Genomic DNA, 23,288 nt, shown 5'->3' on the forward strand with positions numbered 1-23,288 from the left:
ATTCATTGCCCGACTAAAACTGAGTCGTGATACGTATAATTTTAACAACCAACCATACCCACCCGTACGCTCCAATTTCCCCTGAAAAAAATGACAACAAGACACAGTAACAAAACCAAGCATCATGTCGCATAAAAGAAAGCCGTTTAGCGACTTTGCGTCTTGCCCATACCGCGCTTTCCAGAAAACTAGATTGATGGTTAGCTGAGGAACAAGGGAAAGGGTTATTTTATTATAGGCAGGACTTACCAAATGCTTAGGCATGGCAGCCGCAACATGTCTGTCAGCCTCACCAGCACGAGCCATTCTGTTTCTATGCCTCTGTCCCAGCTTGGCAATTCTCTCCGCCTTCGTCCTGATAACTCCCTCGGGCACACCGTCCTCACGACGGTTGCTCTGGCTTCTAGCACGGCTCTTCGCGCGCATCTTGGCCTCGTACTCTGGCGAGTCAACATCCATAACATCCTCGGTTCCAGTACGGCTGCGAAGAACACTGCGTCCTCTGGACTGCGATCTTGCGCGCGTAGTGAGCGAAGTAGTATCCAAACCAAGCGAGTCCAAGTGATCCTCCATATCCGTAAGCTTCGCCTTTGTCAATGTGCGTGGGATGATCGCCCTGTTCTTCAGAGACTTCTTCATCTTCGCGGCATTTCTGATCAGGATTCTCTTCTCCCTGATTAGCTCAGCCTTCATGCGGATATCGGCATCCTCGGCATCTTCAAGGTCATCCTCAGAATCGTAGTAACCCTCTGCCTCAAGCTTCTCTTCCTCCTCCTCCAGAGCAGCAAGCTTAGCCTCGATTTCTGGATCGATGAAGTCGTAGACGTTCTTGCCGTCCAGAACCTCAGGCACCTTATCGTACTTCCACTCATCGTTCTCAAGCATGTATTTGTCCTTGAGGTTGATGTTGAAGACACCGGCTCCTCCGTTCTCCTCCTCAATGTCACGGGCAAGCTTCCGGCGCTCAGGATCGTTCTTGTCGTACTTCTTCATCTCCTTGACGGCATCTGGAATGAATGCCTCCCTAACAACACCGTTCATTGGGCGAGCGACGTGGATACGTGCAAGAACATCACCAAGACGACCACCGACTGCGCCGTTGCTGTTTGTGCCAGCCTTAAGCTTCTGGGCCACACGATCCGCAATCAAGCGCTCGCATGCGGCATTCTTCACTTCTTGGACACCTTCCTCGGTGGTGCAAGATAATTGCAGCATCTCAACATCTCCTGGCTTCAGAAGGGCCTGGAGCTGTGCCTGGGACTCAGCATCGAGATCTTCTGGGCGCATAACATCGATCTTGTTGATGACGATGAAGACGAGCTTGTTGGCGAAAAGAGGCTTGATACTTTGGAAAAGCGCAATCTGTGCGGCAACAGTGTAACCACACTGCTCAGAGAGATCCATGAAGTATAGAATAGCAGATCGCAAATGGGCGATGGCTGTGATCGACTGCATCTCGATGGTGTTCATCTCCTCCAGCGGGTGATCGAGGATTCCGGGGGTATCAATAGCTTGGAATCTGAGATACTTGTAATCGAAGTGACCAACGAACAAGCTCTTGGTGGTGAAAGCGTAAGGCTGGACATCAACATCCGCACGGGTCACGCTCCTCAGGAAACTCGACTTTCCGACATTGGGGTAGCCACAGATGAGTAGCGTTCTGGTGTTGGGGTCGATCGAGGGGAGACGGCCCAAATGCTGGCGAACCTGGTCGAGGTATAGAAGAGGGTCTTTGAGGCGCTTGCAGATGGTGGCCATGCGACCAAGAGCAGCACGCTTGAGCTGCTTGCATTGGAAAAGCGACTGGGCGTATTTGAGAAGACGGACGTAATCGCGGGAAACGGTTTCGATCAGATGCTTCGCTGTCGCTAATTGACCCAGGGCGATACGGAAATGGTCGGCATCGTAAAGGGTGTTCAGAAGATCCTTGTGGAAGGGATGGATATCCTGAAGACGTGGGAAGCCATCGAGGATCAGAGAAATCTTCTCGCTGAAAGTCTCCTGCGTGAACTTGACCTTTCTGGTGTAAAAGTCTAGGGTAGTGGTTAGTTTTGTGGTCGGGCTTTTGTCAACGATGGAAAATACTCACTTCTGATTCTGCTAATCTGAAATCCTGCACGAATCTGCGTGGGGAGTCTCCTCTGCGTACGACTCAACACAATGTCCAAAAACTCCTGCGAAGTCGGCACCGGCTGGATGTCTTTCCACGTAGTCTTCATTTTGGCGACGTTTTCTTACGAGAAGAATGTTTCGTCGTCAAATGTCGGTCGCAGTTGAAGCCCACAAAGTTTCGTTGTGAGCTTTTCTGTGGAGGCGCAAAATCTAAAGTTTAGCGCTAAAATAATCGTACCGTCCTTATCGGAGGAGGATTAGAAGGTGGCACGGAGCAATGCGGCCGCATCTGTACCCCACCGTTCCGAACACCGAGACCAACGCACTACTTGAGTAACAACCAACTCCGGAGTAAGTCACCAGCAAATAATACTACAAAGGCTCTATCTATATCATTCATACGGCGAAGCACGAGATCACAGTTAGGATAGTCTCCTTACATACTACTACATTATGAGGGTTCCACGAAAGGGAAGTAATCGTTTCAATATGCAAGCTATTTGGCTTTATATTTTTCATTCGCTTCAAATCCCATCTCCTTTGTGTAGATGCAAAGTAGCTAGGCCCAATATGCCATGACTGAGCAAGCCTTGAGGCCCAAGATATCAACTAATCTTGAAGCTATCAAGCGCCACTCAACCCCAAAGTGGCCAAATTTTGGACCCATTTATGATTTATGCCATAATATAGTCTCTCCTTGGCGACAAGATCTCCGATGTCTGGCTATTTTCGTAAATAATAAACGATCCTAGCTTCTATCATATGATCATCCCTGAAAGAGTAAACCCGCAGCGAATTCAACATTTCCATCGCATGCATTCAGCGCATTGACGGCCTCCTCTCTAGAAAAGCCTAGTGCGACTAGCTGGTCGATAGACTCTGCTGAGGGAGCAGGTGCCGAAGCAGGAGCAGCTTGCGATGGTTGAATCGGAGGCTGCGGTTGGGGAGTCGCGGCAGCCTGCGCAGCCGGTGCGGCAGGTGTATTGGCTGTTGCTGGTCCGGCCGGGCCAGATATCGCCCCCGACCTTCCCCCAATGGTAGTACCACCAGGGCCCTCAACCGTGGGCTCGGTGACCTCTTCGAAACTCCTTGGTATATCTGCTTCGCCAAGGAAAGGCACCTCTACGTCTTGGATAACGAGCTTGTCTTTCGACAAATCTATGCATGCTTGATGCCTTTTAAGCATGTCAAGCCCAAGGAGGAGATCCACATCCTTGCCTTCCATGACAGTGAAACTGCAGGGGAGGAATAGGCTTCCGATTTTGATCTGAGCTGAGTGAACCCTGCCCAAGATATTTGCCGTGCCCACACCTCTTGCAATGCCCGCAAAACGTTTATCAACGAGCCTCATGATCCCGCAGGACTCAGCACAGGATGGTGACATGATGGTTGCTTGAGCCCCAGAGTCGACGAAAGCCTTAACCTTGTGGCCGTTGACCTCGACGTCGATATATAACATGTGAACCCTGCCAAACACTAAAACGCCACAGTTAGACACCTCCATCAGTATGTATCTCTGATCTGGGCTACTTACCTTCGGGGTTGTGCTCGATGGCATTCTGGAGATTCTCCTGAACCCTCTCTTCTCTGATCATCTCAGCAATGCGAGTCTGTGCATCGATATCAAACGGATCCGCGTTGAGGTCAGCAATGTGCTGCTGGCGCATCATCCTCTCTCTGCGTTCCTGATCCTGCATCTGTCTGAACAGCTGAGCAAATCTTTGTGGGTTTTCGACAGCCGCTGCCAATTCTGGTTGTGCTCGCTGGACTTCTTGTCGCATGCGAGGGTTGCCGAGGAGCTGGAGTCGAATCACCTCTGGATCTTGCTCCTCACGACTGGCGGCTGGCCGTCTGGCTGGTTGCTGTGCTGGGCCTGGTTGAGGGACGCCGGTATTCCCTACGATGTCCCTGACATGCAATGCAAGCATATCGCCATCCACGACCTGTAACTGCTCCAGTGTCTTGTTGTCGTCGGAGAGCAGCTGCCCGTTGTGGTAGATGTGTTGTGAAGTCGTCGGGATGTGAGCTTCGGCCTGGACCATCCCCTTCAACGAGCCAACCGTTGTTTCTGTCGGAACCTCTAGATTGAGAAGGTCATGTTCGAGGGCCTCTTCGGAGGCAATATTCAGAGTGAGCCGCATCCTGGGCGAGCTCTGAAATCAAGAGTCGCACGCCTGGTTTGTCGTTAGTCAATTGGTGCAACGAAGGCTGTGGGTGAGAACCGTACGATGTGAGGGATCACAAAAGTATAGGATATTAGACTTGATATATTCACCTCGAGCAAGTAAGGAGCAGAGCAGCTTGTTGATTCAACGTTGAGGTTCGATATTCACTCTTTAGCTGTTTACGTGGGGTAAGGAGCGGCGAAAGTTTGTGTGTGCAGTGTGGTGGCGGTTTATATGAATAATATTCCCGGAAGTGGTATAGTGGAATGCGAGCGAATGCACTCGAAAGTGCAGTTCGAAGAGTTTTATAGGAGGCACGAGTTGCGAACAGAGGCTTTGTAATTGATGTTTGGATGAGTGGGCACGAGAGATGGAAGCGATCCAGACCGTTGTGAATCTGTATGTATCCAGCCAGGCAGGCACGACCGAAAACTAATACCTTATTATTCTGGCATGAATAGTGAGGCAGCGCCTCGATGACGACGTCAACGACGACGTCGTTCTTATCATTATCAGATGTACTCATTATGCGCTGCGCCTCTACCGCCACGTATTTTACTATCCAGAACTTGAAATATATCCTGCAAATAACTACAGTGCACTGAATATTCACCGTGATGGTATTTCAGTATCCCAATTGATCACAGACCGAGATTCATAGGCACATGTATGCACATGTATGGATCTAGGATTACTACAACAGACAGTCTAGTCCATTCGCACAGTAGTGTGTACTGCCACAAACCGTGGAATACCATAACGGCATACTGTGTTGATCAGACACCGTGAGGGAAAGAGGATTAGCTGGTCGCCGTTCCTACAGATAATTAACCTTGTCTGTCTTGCCTTGTCTTGCCTTGTTGCGCCTTGTCTTGCCTTGAAAGTACCTTTTTACTGGTCGCTGTCACTACCACCAACTTATATTCTGAGCCCCCGTATTCAGTATTGTATTATAATCTTCTATTACCTGTCTTATACCATACATTCCCAGCCTCACACGACCTAATAAGCCAATCCCGTGAGAAACCGCAGCCAACGATCTTGTGGCTGAATTATTGGGTGGTAAGCCTTATCGCCATCCGCCTAGTCTGCCCCTCATCACCCCGCAATCTCTACCACAGGAAAAAGGCGCGCTACGTATGACGATGAGCGAACGATCTATGCCTGGCCCTTACGCTTAACATGGCACTCTGACCTGACACTCTCCACAGAAAAAAAAACCCCCTCAACCATGCCTCTCGATCCCGATCACCAGGAGGTGCAAGATGCGCCGATAATACAGAACGTCGACGAGCTGGGCGGCCCTCCCGGCGACTACTCTGATGACGCTAATAACAGGTTCTTTATCACCAACAACGCGGACGAGGGACAGCAGGGCGAAGACATCCGGTCTCTGCGCTCTCTGCATCCGTATACTCGTCCGCTGACCGTCTCCGACCTCGACTCCTGCATTGCTCTCGAGAATGCCGCCTTTAACGAGAATGAGAGATGCAGCCCGGATAAGGTGAGCTTGTTCTTATATGTCACGTGTGGTTCTTGTTCTTCCCCGTTGCTGCCATTGCGAAGGTATATTGCTACGTACCTGCTGTATTACTTCCTCCCCAAGAGAAACCAATTGTTATTTCCTCGAAATTCCCATCTTGCGCGTTGTCGTTGAAACCTTGCCCGGCATGTTGGCTTCAAGTCTCCCGAAGCATGCCGATATATACCTCACCATCACCTGAGGATTCAATTCCCCCCAGCAACCACACAAAACCACCAGTCCCAACTTCTAACCACCCCAAACAGTTCAAATACCGCCTCAGCAAATGCGGCGAACTCAGCCTCGGCCTCTTCTGCACCGCGACCCCCGACTCCGACATCCCCGCCGCGACCCTCGCGACCGGCAAACCCGTCGAGACCTCCCGCGCCAACGGCGCCGTCAGCGTTCTCCTCGCCCACGTCGTCGCGACCAAGACGCGCGACGGCCTCGCCACCGACGTCGCCATGGATTATCCGCGGGACTGGGAGAGCATCAAGAGGGATGAGAGGATCGAGGGGCATCATGAGGATGGGAGGACCATCTGTGTGCATTCCCTGGCTGTGCTGCCCGAGTTTCAGGGGTCGGGGATTGGACGCACTATCATGATGGCGTATATGCAGCAGATGAATGGGGCGGGGATTGCGGATAGGTTGGCTATTATTGCGCATGGAGTGAGTTGAGCACCGTTGTCACTGTTGGAAGGTGGATTGCTAACAGTGAAGCCCTTGGTGCCGTACTATGAGAAGCTTGGGTTTGTGAGCAAGGGACCTAGCGAGGCTCAGTTCGGAGGAGGAGGGTGGATTGATATGGTTAGTTTGCTACCGCTCCCCATTTGCAGGCAATTCAAGCTGACCCAGATAGATATTCGACCTCAAATCCATCGAGGCACGAGCCATGTACGGATGAGTCTAGCGGGCACAGGAACGGCGGCGCAACGGCGGCGCCGCATTATACGGAGGATGAGTTCAGTAGCAGTCAGACACAGGGTGAAGGGCGCTGCATTGTATGCATTTGCTGGAGAAATATCATATCATAGTGCCATCCCGGCAAATTCCAACTATCTTAGCTTGTAAACACACGGTTTCAGCACCCCCGCCTCGCTCGAGACCGGCACGTCCTCCTCCTCCAGGAACTTAGGCTTCGCCTTCGGCTTCCACGTCGTCTGGCCCATCTTCTCCATCCCCTTAGGCACCGGGACGCACTTCCCCTTCATAGGCGCTAGTGCCTTGACGAAGGTCATCTTGACGAACATCCTGTTACTCAGATCCACCGCCTTCTCGCCCTGTAGCACGAACCCCCTCTTCCGTAGCACCTCCACGAAAGCAGACACGTCCGTCTCGGCCTTGGTATCATCGTGCCCGTCCACCTCGACGAGGAGATCCGCATTATCGGCATCCTCATCCATCTTCTTCGCCGCCTTCGCAGCAGGCTTCTTCCTATTCCCCACACTATGCTCGACGCGTTTATGCGCGCCTCCCACCCTGCCAAACCGGCTCTTAATCTCCGCAATCCACAACTCCCCCTTCCAATGCAGAATCCTGTATGCCTCCTCGATGAAATCAACCCAATTGGTTCCCATGAGCGCTAGACAGAAGATCGCAACATCACAACTATTATCCTCCAACGGCAAATTCGAAATATCCGCCTTCGTAACAAACGGACTCGGGTTCTGCAAATCATAACTGAAAACCTGCACCTTAAGCGCCTTCTTCTCCTTCTCCAGCGCCTGCGTCAACTTCGCATCTCCACACCCGAGATCAGCAATATAGCACGTCCCCACCGTCCTCGGCAACGGCAGCTTATCAATCTCTCTCCCCGTATCAGGATGTTCCCCCTTCCCCCGCGGATTCGCCGCCACCTTCCCCCGTGTACGGATCTGCGCGATATACGTATCAACAGGGTTCTCGGGCCACACCTCGACCTGGCGGCGGAATCCCTCGTGGTACTCGTGGAACATCTCGGGGTTCTCGGAGAATAACGACAGGGAGTGTGCGGAGGGCGTGGTGTAGAGGGTTTGGTTGAGGTGGCGGAAGCGGGCTGAGACGAGCTTTTGACGCATGGATGCTTGGAGAGGGGTGAGTTTAGGTTGGATTTTGGCGGGGGCGGGGGCGGAGATGGTGTGTGTTTCTGTGGGTTCGTCGGTCGAGGGCGCGGCGTTGGCTTTGGCTTTCTTCTCGCGCTTCTTGTCTTTCATGGTCTTTCTCTTCTGGCCTCTCTCGGAGAGTGTGATGGCACCTGTTGAGTCGACGGCGGGGGCAGCGGCGGGTTTCGCATCTGCAACCTCGGTGGCTGCTGGTGCCTTTGCATCGGTGCTGGGGAGCTCCTTCGCAGGCTCCTGTGTGACCTTCTGTCTCTTCTCGCTGGGCTTCGCCTTCGCTGCCTTTCCTCCCTTAGGCGTCTGATCCTTCTCGATAACCGACGCATAGAGATCTGCTACATTGGCCTCGCTGACATTGGCCTGCTTCTGGTCTTTACTCGCACGCTTCCTCTTCTGTCCAGCTGCACCCGCCGGGCCAGCCTCGTTCGAAGCTCCATCTGCCACTGGGGTTTGTTCCGACTTGGCTGGTTTGAGAGTCTGTGTTTTCAGCGCACTCGCCGGAACGGACCAGCCTTTTACCGCGAACATGGTTGCTCGAGGAAAAAGAGGGGATTTTCTGTGTGTTGTGATTGTGGGTGTGGAGTTTGGGGTGGTCTCGTTATCGGTCACCAGCTTGGCCGTGATAAAAAATTCGGAGACCAAATAAATTCCTCGCTTCGTTTACCCCACATTTTTGGCTTGCACAGTACGATTGACCCAGCACTGTCACTCCTTAATTACTGGTTAAGGCCGAAATCCGGGAGGAACCGATCTGACGGGGTTGTGTACCTTTGTGACAACTCTCTCTCTCTCTCTCTATCTTCCCTTCCTGCTGTGTACCGTGGAGACTGTTAACTCGGCCGCAGCGTTCTCATTCGAAACACGTATATCTACATATTCTAACTGCGGAATGCAGATGGCCAGATGATGCGGTCGGTCGGTTTGTTTGTTCCCCGGATTACTGCGCATGGCGATTGAAGGATGGGGTGTTTTGCTGGTCTGCGAGGGCCTGGAATCGAGTGAGTGATTGATCGAGTGAGTGAGTGAGGGCGTCACGAACCCCGAAAATAGACTCAACGCAGATGCGCAGCCATTGCAGTAGCTCTTTTCTCTCTCTTTGGGACCAACTAGGCACTTCGAGAAGGCGTTTATGCAGCTCTCACGCTCTTTTCAGCTGGCATCGTCCCAACGACGCGAGGGGAGATGAGGGTGCTACGAGGGTGCTGCGCCTTGTCGGAGGGGATGTGATAGGTCGACTGCATCTGGGGAGGGCGTCTGGTGCATTGGGGTGTGCATCTACCCGTCGCAATGGGATGTTTGTGGTATATAATTGGGTGTTATATATATATCTAGACAGATATTGACGTATATGTGTATGTATGCGTATGTATGTGTATAGATGATATGGATAGTAGTGTGTGTGGAATGGACATGGAATGTGTGTGAGAGTGAGAGTGAGAGTGCGCGTGTGTGAAGTTATACTCGTAGTACCCGCAGCACAGCACAGCACCTTCAAGCCCTTTCACCAACTGACTTACCTGCAAGTAAAGTAAAGTATGATGAACATTGTATACGGAATACGGGATACGATATACGGTATAGTATAGCTGTGTCATCTTTCCTTGTTGCTGTTTCTCTGCTGTAGTCTGCTGCACATACCACAGTAACTGACACAGATAGAACAGACATACCCGTCCAACTCACCTTTCATCGCTCTTCTCCTTGGAATGTACTGTGCAGCACTCTAGTACAGCACTACAATACCATAATATATGTACGGCCGTAATATGCAAGACTACATGCATTGATCTGCTGGCCGCTGGCTGCTGGCCGCCGCTGGCTGCTGCGTTCTCTGCGTTCTCCATGCATAAATGGCTTTGGCCGTTACTCGCCATACATATTATTATCCCCCCAATGCGTCCGATGTGCGCCCCGATGTGTCCCATCTGTCCAATCTGTCCAATCTGTCCCATCTGTCGGCGGGAACTAAGACCCTAAGACAAGGGAATTACACTAAACCTCCACCCAAATCCCACTAACGCACGCCCTCAATAGCCTCGCCCCGCCCTACAACGCCTACTGCGGACTGTCCGGAAAGTGCCACAATCAATACCGGCATATCAGTTTCACCACAATACTACTCCAACCACTCCAACCGCACAATCCCACACACAAACACTCAGAAATCTGATTGATGGCCGAACCATCCCCCCTCCTTGCTCCCCCATGCCCTTCATAGCCCCATCGCCATCTCCATCTCCATCTGCCCCCATATGCCATCCTTCCTCTTTAATCCCTCCGCTCCGCACACCACCTGGTTGACCCACGACAAACTTCACCTTGACATCCTGCCATGCGCCTGCTGTGATTGCCCCGTAGGGGTCCAAACCCGCCGAAGCTATGGATGCCGCCGGTCCTGCCGCCGAGCTACACCAGGGGACTAGCCGCGACGACGACGAGACGCTTGTAGATGCCCCCACCGAGGCCTCTGCGGCAAAGAATGCGGCCAATGCACGAGCGTCGCGACGGCGGACGAAGACGGGGTGCCTGAGTGAGTTTCACATCCTTATCATGCCCTCACCGGCTCCCTATATGCGCACAGAGCTAATCATCCTCTAGCTTGCCGACGACGGCGAATAAAATGCGGCGAGGAGCGCCCTACCTGTGGCAATTGCATCAAGTCGAAGCGCCAATGCGAGGGGTATAACCAACGTGTTATCTTCAAAGATCCATTGAACACCTACCGAGGCCCGACTAGCAGCATTGCGACCCATTCGGGATTCGTTGCGAGGCCCATACGACAGCAGGGCTCACTGGGCGCTCATGGCCGGCCTGTACAATCGAAGGTTCCCGGGGGAGCGTCACAGCAAAACATCCCGCCTCGGGCCGGAGGTTCTTCACAATCAGATACCAGCAGACCTGCGACCGTCTTCCAGGGCTTCGTTCACAATGATTCCGCTACTTTTCAACCGCAGCAGAGCGTAGTCAATCCTTTGCGCCGAGAATCGGAGATCAGCCATGGAGGGTCAGAAGCACCCGCGCAATGGGACAATCCCGTGAATAGTGTGCCAGTCTCCAGTCCATTGGATGCCCAATGGATCACAGCTCCACAGCCACCTCAATATCACCATGAGCCTACGTACTCGGAGGTGTACGAAGATCAAGCCCAGATGACACATGATTCGTATTTGGGCGACATACCGATGCAGCAGTCCCACGATACGGGCAACAGAAGCGCTGACCTGAGTAACCGTTCGTCGGTGTCCCAGGGTCATGTAGACGACATCAGTTATGTACAGGGTTATCAGCAAGAGTACCAAGCCCCGACTCAGCAAGGTGCCTGGAGCCAAGTAGCCCGCCCTATTATGTCGTCGCCGCCATACGAGCCAGTCACCAATGAATTCTATGACACGAGAAATCCAATCCATAGAACAGACGAGGAGGACGAAGACGACGATGATAGCGATCCATTCGACGTTTCTGACGACGAGGATGAAGACGAAGAACCACGCAATGGCGGAGCTCATTTTGACCCCAGGTCACGAGAAATCCAGAGGCTCAGAAGAGACAATGAGCTCGCAACCGTTATGGCTATTCAAGCGGCGCAAACTCGAGAAGATACACGGATTCGAACATATCACTCTGTGATAGAAAACTACGGCCCGAATATGCTTGCTAGCTATTATCCTTCAGCTCGGGACTCGCCGTTGAGCAATCCTATTGCTGCGGGCATATTTTGCCATTTCATCAATGTTATTGCACCGAGTTTGTCCATGTTTGAACGTCACCCTGTGAACCCATCTATTGTGTTTCGAGGGAATCCTGTGCCGAAGTCTCAGCAGCATATCTGGTCTTGTAAGTCACTATCTTGACACAGAGAGATCCAACACTAACTTGTTTCAGATACCATGCCTACTATTGCACTTCGGAACCATGCCCTCTGCCACGCGATGTTGGCAATGGCAAGTCTCCATATCGCAAAGCTAGAAAACGGACCCATCACCGTATCACTAAGGCATTACCATATTGCTATTAGGAAGCTGGCAAAGAACGTTGGCTCCTCCACCAGACGCAAACAGCTCGCAACTTTAGCTACCACACTACTTCTTGGATTCTACGAGGTTATCTCTGCAGACCATAGTAAATGGTGTGACCATCTGCTTGGAGCACATCAACTGGTCAAGCAGATTGATTTTTCTGGAATAACTCGATATTTAAAGACCAAGAAGGCATACATGGCAAATCTGCCACCTCAAAATGTATATTATGGCGGCGACATGTCCTCTGATACCCCGATCGTATATGGCCACGATAGCATGGAAGATTCGAGTCTATCTATGAACGATGAAGTTGACGAGAATCTAGTGGGAATTATCATGGGAAAGCAGATCAGATATGCCGAATACGGAGAGATTATTGAGGACCCTGATGGACCGTATATGGGAAATAAAAGGTTTACGCAGCGCGAACTGGATCTATTTGATACCCAACAGGATCTTTTTTGGTGGTATACCAAGCAGGACGTCTTTCAGAGCATTCTCAGCCAAAATAGGCTATTGTAAGCTTTCAACCTCAGCGATAACGTATCTACGTACTGACTGTTAAGTTTAAACTACGATAGATGGAGTCACTGTCCTCCGCGAGCACCCCTAGGTCGCCGTGATGCTGTGTATGCCAGCCTACTTCCCTTGTATATACTGATTTGCTGACCCTTTCTAGATATGGTACATTCGACCATCTGGTGCTGCTGCTAGGAAGACTATGCTGTTTTGCCGCCAAAGACGTGAGGCGCAAGAAGAGAGCAATGGCGGCTAACAGAGGGCAATGGGGACCGCCTCCAGGCGCACCTGGGGGTCCAAATCCAGGGCCACCAATGCCTCCTAATCAGCAGCCTCAAGGTGGGCGAGGAATGCCGCCTATGCCCGGAATGCCTCCCAATCAGCAACCTCAAGGCGGACCGGGAATGCCTATGCCTCCAGGCGGGCGAGGAATGCCTATGTCAGCAATGCCTTCATTCGCCGGTATGCTACCAGGCATCCGCAAAGCTTCATTACCAAGAGGATTCAGCCCATCAAGTGAAGACTCGCCGCCGGCAAATAGCGATGAAGGCGACGAACGCCTCAGCGAGCAAACTGCCAAGGCCGAAGAGGAGTGGAACGGTATCCGAAGCGTGTTCGGCATGTTCGAACAGCACCTGGGACCGGATTTTGCACCCCTCGGACCTGAATACGCCCAGGAAATCCCATCGCCTTTCGGCCCAGCAATTCAATATCGTACTTACGGTATGGCTTTGATGTGGCTCACGTACTACATGGGTCTTATTGTCTGCCACAGATCGCATCCTTCGATGCCCCCATCAGCGATGATGGCAGCTGGGTTTGCCGCGCAACAAACGGGATTGTTTGCGAATACGATTGGCCGGATATCAGCTGGTATAACAGCCGATACATCGTCAGCGACGCGAGTGAATGTTGGAACCGGTGCAGCCCTCAACGACTCCTGCTTTGCCCTTTTTGTCGCTGGAGTCCAAGTATGTAGCCTTCTATTTCAAATCCCATGCACAGATGCTAATATACGTTTTTAGGTACAAGATCAAGCCCAGCGACACTGGGTTGTTCAGCGGTGTCTGGATATAGAGCGTCTCACTGGGTTCGAGACAGCTAGCCACATCGCCCGAGGCTGCGAGACCTCGTGGACAAGAGCCGCGGCGATGGGTAAAGGGGCTCCTTATACGCGGTATACGGAGCAGGCCCCTGTAGACAAGGTGTGGAGCCGAGCAGGTCAGAGGCTGGAGAGGATGAGGATCACTGCTGGAGAAGAGCAGCATGTGCATCCCCAGAGCACTGAGAGGGTGGGAAGAGTCCAGTTCGCAGTTGGTATTCTTGGAGTCACGAGCCACTTCGGGAAGCTGGATTTAGAAAGTGATGATGAAGAAGATCGATGAATGCATGGCGTGGGAGTAGGTTTAATGGAAGCAAGCGGACATTGGTGGTGTTTTGGGTTCCATCGCATCTACGGGGCGGTAAACTTCAGTGTGCAATCAATTCAAAATTATGACCTCACGTTTCCCAATCAGCAGAACAGATACACATGTAGATGCCAGATGCCAGATGCCAGATGCCAGTGACTTTTGCTTTCAAGAACTCCCAATCTCTATCATAAAATACATAGCTCAGTCTAGTTCGCTGGTAATCTCTCCACGACCGCAGCCATCTCCTCATCCGTGTAAATCCGGAATCCCCTCTCCTTAGTCACGCTCGCCAGCTGCACGTTCTTGGAATCGAGCTTCTCCTCCATAACCTGCTTCAGCGTCTTCAGGACCAGTGTCTCGGCCTCCTCAATCGTCAGAGACTACACCAACACCATTAGCACTCACTCACTCCCATCTCCAGGGTCATCCTCAAACCTACTTTGTGGAACTCATTCTGCAACTCCGCCTGCGCCCCCTCCGACCCCGACCCAATAGCCTTAGCATCATACCTATAAAACGTCCCACTCGGCTCCGCATGATACAGCTGCGGCCCATCCTCATCAAACCCCGCAATCAACAACGCCACCCCAAACGGCCTACTCATAATACTCTCCTCCCCATCCGCGCCCTCTCCAAACCTCAACGCCAAATCGCAAATCGCCTGCGTACAGCTCTCCACGCGCAGCGGCTCATTGTAGTTGAACGCATGGTTCTGCGACTCCACGCGCGCGTGCTCGACCATGCTGCGGGCGTCGGCTTGCAGGCCGGACATGGCGCACCCGATGTGGCGGTCGATTTCGACGATCTTTTCGACGGAGGAGGTCTCGAGGAGGGTGGAGGTTACGCGCTTTTCGACGCCGAGGACCACGCCGCCGCCGGTGGCGACGCCGATGGCGGTCGAACCGAGCTTGATTGCTTCGAGGGAGTATTCGACTTGGAAGAGGCGGCCTTCGGGGGAGAAGGTGCTGGTGGGTGGTGGTGTTAGAGAGGGGCGGTATGATGGGGGGTTGGGGTGTTGGTTAGAGAGGGGAGGAGCTTACTTGATCCCGCGATCTGTAAAGATTTGTTAGTTTGGAGCTGTGGTTTTGGAAGAATGAAGGTCCACCTGGGTGGCTACTCACCATATTCCGAACGTGCGATAAACATGCTTGCTTGCTAGCTGGACTCTACCAGGCTTGAGCTGAGGATGTGTAGATGTGAACCGTAGACTAGAGACGGCAGTGATATCTCGGTGTGGGGGGTTCTGTTTGTCAGGGTATCACGGAGAAGTGGAAGGTGAGGTTGTTGGTAAATCGAAGCTTGGGTCCTGGGTTGATTGATGGCAAGGCAGGCACTGGTCCACGAAGCTGTGGTCGAATGGAGCTAGAGCTGAGCTAGGTAGAGCGAGACATGCAGCCCAGATTTAGCGAACCCGCGAGGCGCGTGTCGGGTCGCTACCCCACGCGTCGACCAAGAGACGAGCAAGGCTGAGTCCATTTCACTTTTCTCCATGGGAAAGCAACGGCAGTTTTTTTGACGACTTCAAATGAGAGCTGAGCAGTAGGATAATGTCTTCTTCCTCGAACCAAAGGGCTGCGACTATTAGTGACAGGAGGACCACCGCCAGCGGTGAGAATGTTCTGAGCTCCAAAGCCCGTCTGGCTTCGACTTTGGGAGGAGGAAGCAAAACCGACAGAGATGGACGACAATTGCAGTCACCACAGAATGCGCCCGGTGTCTCGCAGCACAGGCGCATGCCATCTGGCTCCCACTCCCAGCGCTCCAGCAGAACAGCAGTAGAAGAGAGACGAACAGAGCGCCACACAGTAACAACCCGCGAGACCATCTCTTCTCGACCACGAAGCCCAGAACGACGACAAGCACCCCCCGTGGTGCCGACAAGCCGCGCCAGACCCGTCGATCGCACGAGATATGCTACGCCAGATGTTAAACCGATACCGAGCAAACCTGAGCCTCAGCAGCTTCCGTGGGACCCTCAAGCGGTTCTGATACCCCACACCAGCGCGCCATTGGCGGCTCGAATCTCGATCCCCCCCTTGGCGTCCCAGGCACCGCAATCGTTACAGCCTAGACCTATGCAGGAGCTGTCGCTCGATGCGCAGGAGTCGTCTATTCTGGAAGACCTGCTGTTCGTTTTTATGGGCTACGAGGGACAGTACATTCGCTTTGCGCCTTCATACAATCCCAGCGCTGAGAAGGAACGGCTTGCTGGTCCGACATTCAAGATACACCCGGGATTGGATCCGAGTTTGCGGGACCTTACGACGACGATGCTGAAGATGGCGACTCATTATATGGCTGTGGAAGCATTTGTTGAGGTGCAGAGTCGGGAGGAGTTTGGGGCTGTGAACCATGCTCTTTGCGCGGCGATACGGAAGCTTTTACAGGATTATCTGGTTCTGATCGCTCAGCTGGAGACGCAGTTCCTCACGAACCCGTCGTTTACTTTACATGTGCTCAACCTCCATACTCTGCCTACGAGTCATATGATGTTCCAGGTTTATTCGTTGGCGCATGAGATATTAAAACGGAACTCCTTGTTAGAAGAGGATTTGGAGGACTCAGAGGGTGATTTCGACGACATAGAAAATATTTTGGAGACCCTCCGAGAGGGCGGTGATCTTGGGCCAGGTAGTATACCTGGAAAGAAGATCTGCAAGGGCGGGAATGTGTTGGGGTTGATCACAAGGAGGCTGGAAACTATGTCGGGAGATCCGGCGGCGAGAACGCTGCTGACTGGTTTGCTGCGAGATGCAAGCCGACCGTACATGATGATGCTGAACGAGTGGCTTCATCATGGAAGCATAAAAGACCCGCATGCAGAGTTCTTGGTTAAGGAGCAAAAGAGTATCAAGCGTGAAAGGCTGGAACAGGACTATACGGATGAGTACTGGGAACGGCGATATACGGTTCGAGAGCAAGATGTGCCTCCACAGCTAGAGGCTGTCAAGGATAAGGTCCTCCTGGCTGGAAAGTATCTCAATGTTGTCAGAGAGTGTGGTGGAGTGGATGTGAGCAAGGCCGTCAAGGACGTCCCAAGGTCATTCGACGACAATCGATTCCTAGACAACGTCAACAGCGCATACGCACATGCAAACGAGTCGCTTTTGAGGCTCTTACTCACAACCCATGCGCTCCCTGCACGCCTGAGGTCGCTGAAGCATTACTTCTTCTTGGACCAATCGGATTTCTTCTCTTACTTCCTTGAATTGGGAACATCTGAGCTTCGGAAGCCGGTCAAGGCTGTCAATACAAGCAAGCTGCAGTCGCTGTTGGATCTCGTTCTACGCCAGCCTGGCAGTGTTGCTGCTCTTGATCCTTTCAAGGAGGATGTCAAGGTTGAGATGAACGACATTAGCTTGACAAATTCGTTGACAAGAGTTGTCAACATTTCTGGCATAGAAGAAGGCGAGAAATTCCAGGCCCCGGCGCAGACGACAGCGGAAACCGAGAAGTCGGCCATTGGCTATACATCTCTTCAACTAGATTACTCGGTTCCATTCCCTGTATCTCTGGTTATCAGTCGCAAGACAGTGTGGAGATACCAAGCTTTATTCCGATATCTGCTGTCGCTTCGCTATCTGGAGCAGCAGCTCGTTTCGAGCTGGCAGACTCACAACCGAGCAACGGTGTGGACTCACAAGAGCTCGCACAGGCCTATCGAGATGTGGAAACGAAGGGCCTGGACATTACGAGCCCGTATGCTTGTGTTTGTGCAGCAGCTGTTATACTTCTGCACTGCTGAGGTTATAGAGCCGAATTGGCAGGCTCTCATGGCACGGCTGAAGACCAAGGACGAGAACAAGGATGACGGCGCGCCAGCGAGTCGCACTGTTGATGAGCTGATGCAGGACCACGTTGACTTTCTTGATACGTGCCTGAAGGAGTGCATGCTCACTAATAGCCGGCTATTGAGGGTGCGTAGTGTCTTTTCTAAACATTGTTTATATACATACTGACGATTGATAGGTGCACTCGAAACTCATGCAAACGTGCTCCATGTTCGCCAGCTACACGGCATGGCTCTCAAGGGAACTGGAGAAGACCGATACGGACTTGAACGGCCCCAACAAACCCAATAACATGAGCAAGAAACAATGGCAACGCTTCCAAGACGAGCGAAGCGCGCGACACTCCGACTCGACCTCCTCCAACGCTGGAAAAGTCAGCGAGGCCGCCAGACTCGAGAAAATCAACGAGACGCTCCACAAATACGAATACAACTTCAGCAGACATCTCCAGATTCTGCTGGATAGTCTCAACCACTACGCCGCCACCGAGACCGTCGTGCTTCTCGGCCTCTGCGCCAGGCTCAGCACGGCAAACCAGGGAACGCCGTTCAGTGGTCTGAGGACTGATGAGGATGGTATTGCATGATCGGCTGTTTTTCTGAATAAATATTGAAAGTATTGAGCGGCGTTTGGGGAAAAGGTTTAATGATATCCATGTCTACCAAGAAAGTTTCCTCTTGATGAAGCGACCTGTGGAGTTTTACATACCAAGCCAGAATGGGCAGATCCGGTGATGATAGCTGGATAGGAGTAGCGTCTCATTAGATGTATATAAATGTACTGTACAATAAATGCCTCAATGGCACTCACAATATTCCGTTCCCAGCCACCCCCAGTGCTCAATTGCATCGTACAACCCCTCCAGCCAAAACCCGCTGACTATCAATCCCCTACGCCAACAACTCCTTCACAATCCTCGCCACATCCGCCCTCTCCACATTCCTCTCCCCCAACACCTCCTTACTAAAAACCTTCTTCAACACCTCCCCCATCTGCACCTTCTTCTCCCCGGCCTCCTTCCTCAACCCCTCCACCACCCCCCCAACAACCGTCCTAATCTCCTCCTCCCCCACCGTCTTAACCTCCCCAATATACTCCTCCATAACCCTCACCTGCTCCGTCTCCTTGTCCGCCAAATCCTGCCTCCCCGCCTCCACGAACTCGGCAGCGGCCTGTTTGCTCGCCGCGGCGTTCTTGCGCACGAGAGCAAGCATCTGCATGTCTGTCACGATGGGCGAGTTGGTCTTGGAGGCGTTGAGGGATTGCGAGAGCAGCGCGCGGAGGACGTTGAGCTTGTTCTTGTCTTTGTCTTGCATGGCGGTTTTGAGATCCTTGCTGTGCAGCGCGGGGGGTTAGTGGGGTGTCTTCTTGCCCGGAGGGATGGGTAGGGGAGAGCCTTACCGGATCTTAAGCAGCAATGGGGGCGCGGTTCCAGTGCCCGTCGTGCTGGAATAGAGACGGCAGCATGGTCGCGCAGCTCTGAATACAGTTCGGGAAAGCATGATGGCGTATATGTGCTATTCGTTGAGTTATCGTGAAGCTGTTCCGAACCCAATTGATCAATCGCGCGGTGCTATGTTGCTCGTGATGTCAACTTTTTTGCCTGGCCCGTTACCCGGAAATGGGAGGCTAGACGCGCCGTCCGAGACGCGGGCCGTAATCATTGCGGGACCCCTGCAAATCATGGGGGGGGGTTGCGTTTTAAGGTTTCCATTAAGTCGCTTCCCGTCCGAAGTTCCACGTTGTTCAGGGAGTAAATGCGGTAAATGCGGTACTTCACTCTCCTAGGGTGTGTGTAATATCAAATTTGGTTCTTTTGCCCCTGGAGACTGCATATATGGCCCGTCTCTAGCCAGATCTAAACAAGTCTCAAGAAAATAGGACGGGATGAGTTCTTTTTAATTTCTCGTTCTTATTTTTAGTTGATTTTACTTCAAGAGACACCGCCTTTTCAATTGTAATTTACCCACTTTTACTAATTCCACAAGGGCAAGAGAACTTTCCATATCGGGTCAACCACTGAACTGATCATGTGCTTGCCATGCTCCGCTTCGATGCATCGTGATTTCAATAAGTACAACGGGCGTGATATTACCAAAGTAGACCCGTTCCTGCATCCTCGACATATATAGGAAGGAGCAGAGATGAGGGGATATTTGAGGGAATAGCATGTGCAAAACAGTCTCAGATGGAAAGTAAGGTTGCTTCCGCAAGCAACTCTCACACGTTCCATCGGAGTATGCTCCGTAAACCCATACCGTCCCGCAATAGTCGTATTAGATATTAGAGCCCTTGCTGATTATCGTTTGAAAGTCAGGCCGCAGGATTTTCAGGACCGCACTAGAGTATAAGTAGTTCAGTTCCGGGCGTCCTCATGCTGTACTCTGAAGCTTGGACGCAGCCTATGCTATTCGCGGGCCACCTATACCTTTCTGAGACCAAGAACAACTGTTTTTATCTCCTCATCTAGATTCCATTCGACGCCTCAACGTCATGACATCATCAAGACCCTGTATGTCTCCTCAGGGGGCCAAAGAAATTGGGAGAAGAAGGGAACTCATGCAGGCGAACACTTGCCTTGTTTTGGTCGGTACTCAGCCCGAATACAGCCATACACAGCCATACGGATGATGCAACCAACCATCGCTTACAACGTAAGGCAAGGTAATCGGGTCAGACCTGATTTGGCGGGTCGAACTTGGTGTGCTGTACCGAATTACCGGTATCAAATATTTCACACAGGGCGCTTGCCTGGGTAGCACAACCATGCAAGCGTAGATTTTCCCTTGATGTTTAAGACGGCGGGATGTCGGGTCAGCCAAGGCAAGTGGTACAGTGGTAACGTACAAGGCTAGTAACGGGTGTAGGCTGCTTCCTTTGGAAACGGAGCGAAGTTTTCGCCCTATTGAGTGCCCGCCACGCTCACACGGCTCGTCTGCCCCTAGTTAACTTCTCGGCCCCAAGGAGCAGATTACTTAACGGTGCGCCATCGTCCTGTCCAACGTGGCTATCAAGCGTGTTTCTGGCCCTAGACGGTCCAAAACAGCCTATCCTATATTCCATTCGCTTCAGCCAACCGGCCCACTTCGACGTACTGTAGTTCCAAAATTCCTGTGGGAGAAATACACCAAAATCCCGGGAGGCATGATATCCAGTTGAGAGACGCCGTGTAACCTTAGCGGCAACTGATTAACACCAAGTTGAACACTCCGCCATCGTCTGTATGATTAGCCAAAGTCCGTTGTCGGTATATCTCCGCATATCTTAGCTTTTTGTAAGCAATTCTATTGGGTTGGGCATGTCGCTCATCAGCAACCATGTCAGCCTTTCCAACAGCTCAATAATAATTCCAACAGTGTGATAATTAGTCCCGGTTGGTGTACAGTAGTTGGGCTTCCTATGAAGGCTGGCAGGAGAAGTCCAACACATCAACGACAACCAAGGTTTAAAAAAGTACAAGCCATCGTCCCAGCAAATCGGTCAGAGTCTGACAAACGGTCGGAAACATAGTACTCCTCCCAAGATGTCGTCCAGGTAAGCCACCGATTTAAGTCCATCCGCATTAATATGTGCGGAGTTGACGTCGGATAAGTTCTCGTGAGCATGATGAAGGCACCACCGAAGTTGACCCCCGCTATCTGGAAACGGTCACATACCATAACAGGGAGTTCCAACAGCATTCCGTAGAGAATTCAATATATCTCTCGCCTATTGACGAGGTGATAATCGACATGCCTCCAGCAGGGGCCTCCTGATACCCTAAGGTTGTCGCTAACTTGCGGTAGGACGAGATTGAGCGCCTGACGCGCCAGCACAGGCTTCTTTCCATCGTCTTCGACGAACGACTCGTATTTCCGCCCATCAATAACCCAAGAAGAATCCTCGACTGTGGACATGGATCTGCGTCATGGGCTGTCGACGTAGCTGAGCAGTATCCGCGCTGCGAGGTTTGTAGACGTTCATCTTGCAACAGCGATACTCCTGAATCAGACACAGCGAATGGTCCTCCGCGCAAGCGACAAGGAGCGACAAGGAGCAATGCAAATACGATGACTATAACCATGCCTGAACGATCAATGAGCTGACTTTCCTCCAACCATTTTAGGTCTATGGTGTCGACATAAGCAGCCACATGCAGCCAGATGAAATACCTGTCAATCTCCATCTCCAGGTATGTTTCGACGCATCAAATAGTACCCCTCTTTTCAGCGTTCTCGGTCGCTGCTTGCCCTTGATATTCCAATTTCGCAACCTGAGCCTTGCCACCACACTGCGGGTTACAATCCCACAGCCAAAGGTCGAGCAATGTGGGAAACGGCGTCCATAACTCGTCTTTGGTGATCCGCACAGCTGATGGACAACACATGCTGATGAGCTTGATACCTAGGTCGATGACCTCAACCGAAGGTTAGTTGGACCCAGGACCTTTGATCGAGACTATAACCTGACGATAGTTCCAGATTCACTTTTGCTCGAAACTCATTCGACATAGTCCATTCCCAGCTCGTAGCAGGTGATGATGAACCATCCTGTCATGTCCAAAGCCCGAAGCTAATGGATCCAAACAGGTGGCATCAACGCAGCGCGATGGACCACATACCTCCGAGACCTATTCCGCGTTACAAGACCAGGTGCGAAACAAACCCTTCGAAGGATTGATTGATAGTTGTTGATTTATGCGCTCCACAGGTGGATGGTGCCAAATGGTCGAAGTCTATTACCAGGTTCAGTCGTACAACGGCACGTTGACCGATGGTATGCTGTTGAAGTCTCGAAATAAACTGGCTGAGATGTTGATTATATGGCAGAACATGGCCTTCGACAGTGGAGCACACGAATGTTCCAAAGCATGGAAGGCCTCAAGGATCTCCGAATGCCTCTGCACCTAGCCAATGCAATGCGGACCGCCGGGTTCGTAGACATCGACCATAGAATGATACCTTTGCCCACCTGCGCATGGTCCGATGGTGAGTTGAACTTCGGCCAGCAATGCAAATAGTCGTCAGGCACTGACTGGGATAATCAACCAAGACGAACGAGAACGAAGGATCGGCACTGAAAACAGAGACAACGTTCAGAGCTTTCTCTCATCTCTAGCAATATACCCGTTGAGTATGTTACTCTGCTGGCATTGTTGATTGACAGAATCTGTCTCTAATACAATCCAAACAGCTGAGAGGCTCGGAATGGCACCGAATGATGCTCAGCTTCTGATAGCCCATGCCCGAAATGAAGCGAATAATCCAGCATTCAAGGTAAGTGGCATTACCAACAGTTGGCAGCATTTCTAATCCAGTGGGGGTTCGCAGGCGTATTTTCCACTGTAAGTACAATGCCCGTGTTCGTAGTATATGGCTGACAATTCCCGCAAGATATGTTTGCATCGGTCGAAAGCCGCCTCAGTCAAGATAGCTTTGGCGTCGAGCAGAGGTGTACGGCGGTACAACGCGTCTCTTGCAGAATGCCGCAATGCATACTGGGATGCGTTCCACTTGGGCAAAAGTAGCATGTTACTGAAGTATGTATACGAGTTGTTGTCGAGTGGGGGATCGCCATAAGCGGGACGCTTTGGATATCGTCGTTTGGGGAAAGAGCGCTTGGTAATATTAGTAAATATATCCTGGTGTTACAATCTAGAACCTACATACCA

General features: G+C 51.8%; 9 protein-coding genes across 9 annotated transcripts; 4 read left to right on the forward strand and 5 right to left on the reverse strand.

Moving 5' to 3' along the window:
* Positions 1–7: 7 nt before the first annotated feature.
* NOG1 (Nucleolar GTP-binding protein 1) lies at positions 8–2,322 on the reverse strand. The gene is made up of 3 exons (XM_018274248.2): positions 2,090–2,322; positions 250–2,033; positions 8–188 (listed from the first exon to the last, which is right to left on the reverse strand). Exons 1-3 carry the CDS (start codon positions 2,217–2,219, stop codon positions 147–149), a joined length of 1,956 nt encoding a protein of 651 aa, XP_018130784.1. The 5' UTR covers positions 2,220–2,322; the 3' UTR covers positions 8–146.
* Positions 2,323–2,572: 250 nt separating this feature from the next.
* On the reverse strand, positions 2,573–4,637 carry DDI1 (DNA damage-inducible protein 1). The gene is made up of 3 exons (XM_018274249.2): positions 4,340–4,637; positions 3,647–4,286; positions 2,573–3,588 (listed from the first exon to the last, which is right to left on the reverse strand). The coding sequence occupies exons 2-3, from the start codon at positions 4,251–4,253 to the stop codon at positions 2,879–2,881; spliced, it is 1,317 nt and encodes a 438-aa protein (XP_018130768.1). The 5' UTR covers positions 4,254–4,286; positions 4,340–4,637; the 3' UTR covers positions 2,573–2,878.
* A 15-nt stretch (positions 4,638–4,652) lies between these two features.
* VE01_04782 (uncharacterized protein) lies at positions 4,653–6,892 on the forward strand. The gene is made up of 4 exons (XM_018274250.2): positions 4,653–5,781; positions 6,066–6,470; positions 6,522–6,608; positions 6,661–6,892. The coding sequence occupies exons 1-4, from the start codon at positions 5,509–5,511 to the stop codon at positions 6,703–6,705; spliced, it is 810 nt and encodes a 269-aa protein (XP_018130766.1). The 5' UTR covers positions 4,653–5,508; the 3' UTR covers positions 6,706–6,892.
* On the reverse strand, positions 6,752–9,097 carry RRP8 (25S rRNA (adenine645-N1)-methyltransferase). Its single transcript, XM_018274251.2, has 3 exons — positions 8,937–9,097; positions 8,666–8,885; positions 6,752–8,608 (listed from the first exon to the last, which is right to left on the reverse strand). The coding sequence occupies exon 3, from the start codon at positions 8,423–8,425 to the stop codon at positions 6,857–6,859; it is 1,569 nt and encodes a 522-aa protein (XP_018130767.1). The 5' UTR covers positions 8,426–8,608; positions 8,666–8,885; positions 8,937–9,097; the 3' UTR covers positions 6,752–6,856.
* A 779-nt stretch (positions 9,098–9,876) lies between these two features.
* Positions 9,877–13,935, forward strand: VE01_04784 (uncharacterized protein). The gene is made up of 6 exons (XM_059463643.1): positions 9,877–10,427; positions 10,496–11,731; positions 11,780–12,434; positions 12,483–12,545; positions 12,596–13,406; positions 13,461–13,935. The coding sequence occupies exons 1-6, from the start codon at positions 10,277–10,279 to the stop codon at positions 13,818–13,820; spliced, it is 3,276 nt and encodes a 1,091-aa protein (XP_059319732.1). The 5' UTR covers positions 9,877–10,276; the 3' UTR covers positions 13,821–13,935.
* On the reverse strand, positions 13,867–15,184 carry PUP2 (proteasome component pup2). The gene is made up of 4 exons (XM_018274253.2): positions 14,969–15,184; positions 14,888–14,900; positions 14,287–14,812; positions 13,867–14,227 (listed from the first exon to the last, which is right to left on the reverse strand). The coding sequence occupies exons 1-4, from the start codon at positions 14,991–14,993 to the stop codon at positions 14,054–14,056; spliced, it is 738 nt and encodes a 245-aa protein (XP_018130765.1). The 5' UTR covers positions 14,994–15,184; the 3' UTR covers positions 13,867–14,053.
* An 82-nt stretch (positions 15,185–15,266) lies between these two features.
* VE01_04786 (uncharacterized protein) lies at positions 15,267–18,451 on the forward strand. Its single transcript, XM_018274254.2, has 2 exons — positions 15,267–17,764; positions 17,817–18,451. Exons 1-2 carry the CDS (start codon positions 15,395–15,397, stop codon positions 18,222–18,224), a joined length of 2,778 nt encoding a protein of 925 aa, XP_018130763.1. The 5' UTR covers positions 15,267–15,394; the 3' UTR covers positions 18,225–18,451.
* VE01_04787 (uncharacterized protein) lies at positions 18,382–19,140 on the reverse strand (the record flags this gene model as incomplete). Its single annotated transcript, XM_018274255.2, has 2 exons — positions 18,382–18,973; positions 19,040–19,140. 2 exons carry the CDS (start codon positions 19,138–19,140, stop codon positions 18,529–18,531), a joined length of 546 nt encoding a protein of 181 aa, XP_018130783.1. The 3' UTR covers positions 18,382–18,528.
* Positions 19,141–21,161: 2,021 nt separating this feature from the next.
* VE01_04788 (uncharacterized protein) lies at positions 21,162–23,196 on the forward strand (the record flags this gene model as incomplete). The annotated part of the gene is made up of 13 exons (XM_018274256.1): positions 21,162–21,172; positions 21,231–21,357; positions 21,424–21,585; positions 21,744–21,809; positions 22,026–22,045; positions 22,099–22,151; positions 22,207–22,269; positions 22,328–22,393; positions 22,447–22,605; positions 22,670–22,750; positions 22,811–22,893; positions 22,935–22,961; positions 23,011–23,196. 13 exons carry the CDS (start codon positions 21,162–21,164, stop codon positions 23,194–23,196), a joined length of 1,104 nt encoding a protein of 367 aa, XP_018130761.1.
* Positions 23,197–23,288: the final 92 nt, after the last annotated feature.

Source organism: Pseudogymnoascus verrucosus (genome assembly GCF_001662655.1).
Source record: "Pseudogymnoascus verrucosus strain UAMH 10579 unplaced genomic scaffold scaffold_19, whole genome shotgun sequence".
In the NCBI taxonomy this organism is placed as follows: domain Eukaryota; kingdom Fungi; phylum Ascomycota; class Leotiomycetes; order Thelebolales; family Thelebolaceae; genus Pseudogymnoascus; species Pseudogymnoascus verrucosus.